The following is a 9,304-nucleotide window of genomic DNA, read 5'->3' as shown; positions in this document are numbered from 1 at the left end:
ACCCGACCATACATCTCACACTTCCTCGGGGGCGGCTGTCGACGGTGCTGACGCCACACCACCCGCAGCTTGTTGTCGCCCTCTGGTGGGCGGAGGAGCAAGGGTACATGAGGCATTCAGGGTCCCTGGTGCATTCGGAGTTCGTGATGCATTCATGGTCCGTGTTTCTTGAGGTCTCAATTTTACAACAGAAGCCGGACAATGTGTACTTACACTTTAGTATTTTGACAGTGACACATCATACAGGCCTAGTCACATTTTTTCATATTTTTTATGGATAGGCTATATAATTACATTTATTCCACCTGCTCCTCTGTCTGTCTGTCTGTCTGTCTGTCTGTCTGTCTGTCTGTCTGTCTGTCTGTCTGTCTGTCTGTCTGTCTGTCTCTATCTATCTATCTATCTATCTATCTATCTATCTATCTATCTATCTATCTATCTATCTATCTATCTATCTATCTATCTATCTATCTATCTATCTATCTATCTATCTATCTATCTATCTATCTATCTATCTATCTATCTATCTATCTATCTATCTATCTACAACTAGCCTAAACATTCACTTCTAAAGCATTTATCTTCTTCATGATAAGTCATACTACTCAACACATAAATTACTTCATAACATTTTCCAGTAAACTAAATGTGCTGTGGAATAAAAAGCATTTTCGTGGCAGCAGAGAAAGCAATGAAAATGGAAATGACCAAAGTACACTGACTGTGATCACATGATAACAGGTGGTTGTTTATGGTGGGAGGGTAAGGGGGTCATAATAACTCTGGTTAAGGATGCTTTCTGGTGTTGGATGTGGATTGCTTTTAATTTAAATCTACATTTTCTTTTAATGCAAATATGTGTTTCCACAGTCAAAAATGACACATCATGCTCAAGTGCTTACAATACTCTATAATGAGTGATGTATTGTACACTCAAAAATGTAATAAAAAATAAAGATAAATGCTTGTTAGAATCGAAAAAAAAAAAGTAAAAGAAAAATCCCCAATAAGGAAAGACTGGTGACCTCACCTAACCTCTGCCGAGTCAGGCCTTTCCAACCAAACATTTCTCAAGGTTGTTGCCAAGTCCAGCCCTGGCAGGCTTCAAAAGCTGCCTAAACAATTCAGCCTCAGAATGGGCTCCACTTGGACTCTGTGTCTCTGTGTCCCTCGGCTTTCTCTAAGAAAATCTCCCCGGCCAGAAGTAAGAGCTGAAAGACTTTTTGACGTGAGATTTCAACAGATGTTCCAAGATCAACATGTATTCAATAACAAGCAGCCATATATGCAAAGGTAGATTACCAAACAGAAAAAGGGGGTATAACTTTCCCAGGAACCCAAACCCTAGAGATTCAAAGTTTGGTTAAAAAGCTTGGTTAATGATGCCTACATGTGGTGCATGTTAACTGAACCAAATTACTACGAGTTTTCGAGTCTGGAGGAACAGTTAAGGGTAGGGGGGAACCCAACTTATTTTTTTCCTATACGACAGTCTAACAGTCCTGCAAAGTTCAACAATAAATTATAAATGGTATAATGGACTTGACTTATATAGCACTTTATAGCCTATTTTCTCAGCCCCAAAATGCTTTACATTTCTAACCACATTCACCCAGTCACACACAGACTCATACACCAATACCAATACTTGGCCATATACCATTTGGACATTTATAAAGTCTATTGTAACTTTTGAGCTTTGCACAAACATGTGCCAAGGTGAGCCCGTCTTCAGGATCCCAGCCCGAGGCCACGTATTCTCGATCTTCAACGGATGAACCGTTACAAAGCAAACAGGGCCTATTGCAGACCTGTAAGTCTCCTCACACCACCTTCCCAAAAAGAAGAAAAGTAAAGCCCAAAGTCCAAGAGTTCACTCAAAAATAAAACTCCACAAGTGCCTTCGCCACCAGAGAGCAGCAGTGAATTAATTAAAAGCTTACAGATCATATACGTTCAGTCCCAATTCCACTGTGTTAAAATACTCTGTTTGAAATAAAAGTCATGCATTCAAAATTCAGGTGCACTGTGTAACTTTTGGTGCATCAGAGAATTTTTTTTTTTTTAAGATATATTCTCATAGCCGAATAAACAGACTTTCCTCACAGGAAAATTGGATCATTGGAACACTGTTTGAAGTCAGAAAGTTTCCTGGAAAGTTACTGTTTCATTGTTGTTGTTTACAGCAGCAGGGCCCCTCCCCTGAAACTGCATACTACACCTTTAAGTCAAAGTACAAAAGTATAAGCAGCCAAGTGTACTAATGTATAAGATATCCCTCTGAAATGTGCATTTGAAGTATCAAGTACAGTCAAATCAGAACTGTGCTTGAGGAAATGTAGGAAATTCCCAGCCCTGCCAAAGAGGTAGGCTAACAATACCGCCACTTAATGTTCAAACCCTTGAATTGAGTTTGATCATTGAATCCTATTATTAAGTGATACACACTGATTTGATATGTTTGAATGCCCTGTGTGTGAAGTAGTACAGCTAGTCAGATCAAATACACCATACTAATTGTGACAGTAGAAAGTTAAAATTGACCTATTTATATACAAATAGGCCTATGTTTACGTTTGATGATAATGTACTGTTACAGATAAACTACCCAACATGAGCATGATTACTTGCCCTTTTGTTAAAGTATTTTTTTTCTGAACAAAAGTATTTTTTTTGTTGTAGAATTGGCACTACTTTATTGTGGTATTGCTGCTTCCTCCACTGTTTGCCCATTACTGGCATTGACACACTCCGAGGGAATTCAACAGAAAAAAAGGTTGCGAAAATAAGAAAGAGAGCAAGAAAGATAAAGGGAGGAAGGAAGCGGTGGATGATCACAACGGGTGGTAACTTTGTTTGCATGGCCCGCCCCCCCCCCCAGGTTTATTTTTTGGGGAAGAGGTTGGAGCAGGTTATACTATGTCTGTCTGGCTTATTGGCAAATCTCATTCTTGTTCACACAGCATCATGTGACTATCGGTAACCACGACTTTAGGCTCAGCCTTGTTCCTGGATCAGTAGCTTTAGGCCTTTATCTAAACGCAATTAGTTTTAAACATACTGTATATTTTTACTGTATGGCACTTAAGCGTGTGTGACAGCGTCCTCTGGCAGTGCCGCGTAAAGCCTCTCCCAAGATGTTTTGGTTCACGCAAGGACTCTGCTTTCTGCCTGCCTTTCTGGTCATCTGGTCCTCCACCACTTTCATCATGTCGTACCTTATCGCGCTCTTCAGACATGATGTTGATATAATATTACCGTACATAAGGTAGGTGGAGTTATCTTTGAGCGTTTTAGAAAAAGAAAAAATAGCGCAGAGTCCAAATTTGGACTTTAAAAAAAAAGTCCAAATTCTTCTTTTATCTTTATTTTTATTTTTAGTGTTCTTTTATCTTTTTAACTATTTCTAACAATCATATCTGAGCTGTCAAATCCATTTGGATACTTAATTTTCAGTGATTTCTAAGTTTCTGCCAAAAGTAAACTTTAGTTTCGTTTTCCTCCGCTTTGACTTGGCTGTCACCCAAACTCCAGCAGCACGTACTGTAGCTACACACCTGTATTGTTAGATACAGTGCTGTTATTCTCACTTCCTCTTTTAACAGTATAGGCTACTTTAAGAAGAGACGTGTGTATAAAATCTAACAAAATTCAAACCTACACATAGGCCCATGTATACATACTGTATGTAATGTGAGTGCTAAAACTTTTCTTTTTCCCCTTTAACATGTCACTTTTTATAAGCTTGTTATAAAAAATGCAATTTATATTAATTATTTTAACTTGTCTGACTGTTTTCGCTCCTTGTTTTTATTATCTCTTAAACCAGTTTACATTTTTTCACATGTCTTATCTTGATGTATTTGTATGCCCTTGCAACGCACTTTGAATTGCCTTGTGTCTGAATTGTGCTATATATATATATATATCTATTTTGCAGTGACACAATTGCAACCCCCCCAGAGAGCTGCATTTTTGGCCTGATGACATTCATTTCTGCATGTGCAGGTATGATCACCCCCTATCAACATGAAACATATGTGTTGCTGTGGCCTCTGTAAACTGACTATTTTAGGCAACATTGGGCTTTCCCAAGGGAGGAAGAAGCTATCCAAAGATGTCAGTCACAGTTCCCCTTTTCTGAGAAATGAAAGTAGAATGTATTTGTTGGGAGACAAGAGGAATTTTCTTTTCTTTTCTCTTCTTTCTTTTTTTAACGGTGCCACCAGGAACTTTTAAATATTTCCTCTGATGATGATGAATTACATGTAACAGAAAACGAGACCATCAGCGCAAAGAATGCTATTTTTATATAGATTTTCTTAATGCCTTTGTCATGGGTACGCTCACCCAGGAACAACAGCTGGCGTAGTAAAAACAATGCTGCTTTTGTCCAAAGGGGGTCCAAGAATTTACACAAACTGAAAGTTCCTCGGAGCACCTTTAGAGACTTAGAAAATGTTGATTAAGGATAATGCACAATATTGACCTTTGTTTGCACAGGGATAGCCACCATATATGCCCGGTACAAGTATGTGGAGAAGCTGAGTGAGGAGACCAGGGTGGTGAACGCACACCTCAATAAAGCTGCTCTAGTGATCGGGATGCTCTCCTGTTTGGGCATGTGTATCGTAGCAACCTTTCAGGTACGTCTTCACATGTAGCTATAGTGCATGTTTTAATCCTGTAAAAATATTTAAAAATAAATCATATCATGGCGTATTGTTCTACTTTGTGATTGCAGGAAACAATAGTGACATATGCTCATGATGCCGGAGCTCTGCTGTTCTTTGTCTGTGGTATCACCTACACCATCCTCCAGTGCTTTATATCCTATCAGGCCTATCCGTATGGCTCCTCTATGAACGTCATTCGAGCACGTGTGATTATCGCCACCATAGCCACTTTGGGGTTTTTCCCCAGTATCCTTTAACTAAAGTCAAATCTGTTCAAATAAGTTTACAGGGAAGTATATACAGTATACAAGCTGGTCTCCTGATGTCACTTCTACTATGTTAACATGCATTTAACCACAGACTTAGTTTTATTATAACAACTTGTTAATATTACCATTAATGTTATTAATGCTGTATTGCTTACACATTTGCTAGTGCCAACCTTTCTTAAATGCCATTCTTTTCTTAATGGATAAATCAGCGGCCATCTGTGCGTCCTATGTGAACCAGACCAAACTGCACAGAGACCCATCGGACAAGGTACGCTGTAGCTTTCACTGTCTATGCCATATTCATCAGAAAGCAGAAATAATGTTTAGATTTGAACAAAAAAATACCCACACATTTCTGTTAAGGAAAGAGAATTATAAATTGGTGTGATAACTGATATTTAGCAACGTAATAACCAGTATTCTACGATTGTGACAGCACGATACACGGGATTTGAAACAAATGCGATTGGAAACGTCTTATTTTGTATTGAATATTTAGGGTTTTTGAACCAAAACTTTCAGGACGATTTGGACTTGAGTAATTTGTGATGTTAATTTTTCAAATTTTTTCTATATTTACAAACCAAACTATATTGTTTAATTGATTGTTCCAGACAACAACTGTCAGATGACTATGATTATTGCACTTTAAGTTGTAGCCTTTATCACTCGCGTATTGATTGTGCACTGACTGCAGCACCTGTGTCTTTCTTTCAGGACTATCCCTACCAGATAGCCAGCGCCGTGTGTGAGTGGACTGTTGCCTTCAGCTTCATCTGCTTCTTCCTCACATACATTGACGATTTCAAAGTGAGTAAAAAAACACACCGCCAAACATTAAAGGTGCTCCGAGGAACTTTCCGTTTTGTGGTAGTTCTTGCACCCCCTTTGGACAAAAGCGGTAGTGTTTTTACTACGCCAGCTGTACACCGTGTTCCAAATGATTATGCAAATTATTGAAGTGTCATAAACTTTAAATTTTTTGTTTTTCAATTAAACTCATATATGATATTGAGTCTCAGGATGCCTTGCATCATTGAAATCAATCTCATACACATGTGATAATTAGTTTGCCATGTGAGCCCAATCAAAGGAAAAACTACTTAAGAAGGACGTTCCACATTATTAAGAAGGCCACGTTTCAAGCAATATGGGAAAGAAAAAGGATCTCTCTGCTGCCAAAAAGCGTCAAATAGTGCAATACCTTGGACAAGGTATGAAAACAATAGATATTTCACGGAAACTTAAGTGTGATCATCGTACTGTGAGGAGATTTGTGGTGAGATTTCAGAGCACAGAAGGGTTGGTGCAGATAAAGGCATAATGAGGAAGGTTTCTGACAGACAAATTCATCGGATAAGGAGAGCAGCTGCTAAAATGCCGTTACAGAGCAGCAGACAGGTATTTGAAGCCGCTGGTGCCTCTGGTGTCCCGCGAACCTCAAGGTGTAGGATCCTCCAGAGGTTTGCAGCTGTGCATAAATCTATTATTCGGCCACCCCTAAACAATTCTCACAAGCAGAAACGGTTGCACTGGGCTCAAAAATACATGAAGACTAATTTTCAAACAGTCTTGTTTACTGATGAGTGCCGTGCAACCCTGGATGGTCCAGATGGATGGAGTAGTGGATGATTGGTGAATGGCCGCCATGTCCCAACAAGGCTGCGACGTCAGCAAGGAGGTGGTGGAGTAATGTTTTGGGCCGGAATCATGGGGAGAGAGCTGGCAGGCCCTGTAGGGTCCCTGACGGTGTGAAAATGATCTCGGCAAAGTATGTTGAGTTTCTGACTGACCACTTTCTTCCGTGGTACTAAAAGAAGGACAGTGCCTTACGTAGTAAAATCATCTTCATGCATGACAATGCACCATCTCATGCTGCAAAGAATACCTCTGTGTCATTGGCTGCTATGGGCATAAAAAGAGAGAACCTCATGGTGTGGCCCCATCTTCCCCTGACCTCAACCCTATTGAGAACCTTTGGAGCATCCTCAAGCAAAACATCTATGAGGTTGGGAGGCAGTTCACATCAAAACAGCAGCTATGGGAGGCTATTCTGGCATCCTGCAAAGATATTCAAGCAGAAACTCTCCAAAAACTCACAAGTTCAATGGATGCAAGAATTGTGAAGGTGATATCAAAGAAGGGGTCCTATGTTAACATGTAACTTGGCCTGTTAAGATATTTTTGATTGAAATAGCTTTTGATTTCAATAAATATGACCTTCACATCCTGCAAATTCCACAAATGACCATTTGTATTTCTTTACAACCTATTAAATGTTTTGAAACTCTGTTGTGCATAATAATTTGGAACTGTGCATTTTGAGTTTTTTATTTTTGAAAAAAATACCGTTATCATTTGGAGGTTTGTTCAATAAAATTTGGATCATACTTTAACGGTTGATGACTTAAATTATACTGACTGTCATTTGCATCGACTATTTAGGAAAATCTGAGAAAAATATCATTTGCATAATAATTTGGAATGCACTGTAGTTCCTGGGTGAGCGTACCCATGACAATGGCATTAAGAAAAACCATATTAAATTAGCAATCTTTGCACTGAGGGTCTCGTTTGCTGTTACATTTACTTTATGATCACCAGAGGAAAATATTTCAGAAATATTTTAAAGTTCCTTGTGGCACCTTTAAACTTTCCTTTTTAATTCATGGATTCATTCACTTATGTCTCTCCCTTTTTATTTCCTACAGCTGTTCACGTTACGAGTGGAAACGGAGTGTGAGGACTAACCTTGACTAATCTGCAAGCTGCCTGCAAAACTTTTTAAATCAGATCAGTATTTTCAAACTTAAAGATGTGCTACATTTATTTTTATAAATTGGTTTTCTATCCACGATTTTTTTTTTTTTTTTACATTTTAAACTGCAAGGCTTTTATATTTTGTATATCATCTTACTGAATGCATTGGTAGAATACAATATGTACTTTTTTTACATTCTTATTTATACATATCTGGTTGCCAGGTGTGTGTGGCATTACAGAGCAAAATAATCCGTGACTTTTTATACCTGTTATACAACCCCAAATGATTTTATATGTGTACTTATTGCTGTCTTTGGTCAGTCCAAACGTTACTTTGCACTTTGCCCTTTGCCCTTGATTTTTGCCACACCAGCGTGACTCTGTTTGACCATTAAGAGAAGTTCGTCATATGATTAACACAAGATCGCTTCTTGTGGTTTAATTTTTTTTGTCTGCGTGCGGATGTTGTGGGAAAAATTGTGAGATTTACCCAAGTTGTCTATCATCATTTACTGTATGTAAATTGTATACTGAAAAATGACCTCAACAGAGATTATTAATCAACTGTTACTAGTTTATTAACCACAGTTATTCATACATACTGTACATTGAGAGTTTAGATTTTTTTTTTTCGGATCACTTGATTGTTGTGGTTGTTCTGGTACTTACTGTACACGCTAAATCATGTGCTGAATGGTTTCAGGTTATACTGTGTGGATCTACAGTGCCGTTATAAGGATGTGACTTTGCATTTGTCTAGCAGACGGCTCATGCTAAAGGGAATTAGACTAGGCTACTTAGTCGTGGGAATTAGGCTATTTAGTTAATTTGTTAAATCGGTACAGCTACCAAATTGAATTACTTTTAAGGAATAAGGAACAGGAAGCTGATTAAGATTAAAGAGACATAATCAGTATGCTTTTAAGGCCGATAAAATAAAGCCTTTTTTGCTCTGCTCTGGGGTATTGAACTCTAATCTTTTGGTTTGTGACCTTTCAGAATAAAAGAAAAGTCTACCTATGCGACCCTTTGTTACATTTTAAAAGTGGTGTCCTATCTCTTTAACTTCTGACCAGTCTCTGATTTTTGAAGATTATCAAAATCCCAGGTTGAGATCCTCTGCTTTTAAAGCATATACTGCCATTACTTTAGTCGTTATCTTGCTAAGTAACAGCACTGGGCACACTGCAAATTAAAGGGCAAATTAAGCCCTCGGAGATTAATGAGTGATTTGGGGGATTAATAAACAAAATTGGTTCGAGACATGGAGGAAGTAAATAAATATGCTCTTAATTTAATGTCAGACTGCTTACGATTCAACATGTTCTCACAATACATGCTGATTTCTTGTCTATAATTGGTGATAAGCAGACAGGACAAACAAACGGTATCCACAATGCGAAAATTCCTTTGCTATAACGTGTACATGGGAAAGATTATTACTAACCCCGTTCACACTGTATTACTGTATTCACACAATTGCCTTGTATTGTTGGTACTGTTTTAATGTACTGTGCAGCTGAAAATATAAATATACACTTTTTTAAATTTTTAAATCAAACTGTTTTGAGTTTTTATTAAAAAAAATGTACA

At 38.1% G+C, this 9,304-nt stretch overlaps 1 protein-coding gene across 1 annotated transcript; it reads left to right on the top strand.

The window, feature by feature from the left end:
- The first annotated feature begins 2,907 nt into the window (after positions 1–2,907).
- dram1 (DNA-damage regulated autophagy modulator 1) lies at positions 2,908–9,302 on the top strand. The gene is made up of 7 exons (XM_080050719.1): positions 2,908–3,268; positions 3,941–4,008; positions 4,504–4,646; positions 4,745–4,922; positions 5,158–5,216; positions 5,666–5,758; positions 7,660–9,302. Exons 1-7 carry the CDS (start codon positions 3,138–3,140, stop codon positions 7,696–7,698), a joined length of 711 nt encoding a protein of 236 aa, XP_079906845.1. The 5' UTR covers positions 2,908–3,137; the 3' UTR covers positions 7,699–9,302.
- Positions 9,303–9,304: the final 2 nt, after the last annotated feature.

This window comes from Ammodytes marinus (assembly GCF_949987685.1).
Source record: "Ammodytes marinus genome assembly, chromosome: 22".
Classification (NCBI taxonomy): domain Eukaryota; kingdom Metazoa; phylum Chordata; class Actinopteri; order Uranoscopiformes; family Ammodytidae; genus Ammodytes; species Ammodytes marinus.
This window is presented reverse-complemented; position numbering and strand designations above follow the sequence as displayed.

Bases quoted from the DNA above. Each gene is read 5' to 3' on its own strand.
- dram1 (XM_080050719.1), top strand. From the start codon at position 3,138: ATGTTTTGGTTCACGCAAGGACTCTGCTTTCTGCCTGCCTTTCTGGTC. The intron at 3,269-3,940 runs GTAGGTGGAGTT...TCTATTTTGCAG, and splicing joins ATAATATTACCGTACATAAG to TGACACAATTGCAACCCCCC. The intron at 4,923-5,157 runs GTATCCTTTAAC...TGGATAAATCAG, and splicing joins CACTTTGGGGTTTTTCCCCA to CGGCCATCTGTGCGTCCTAT.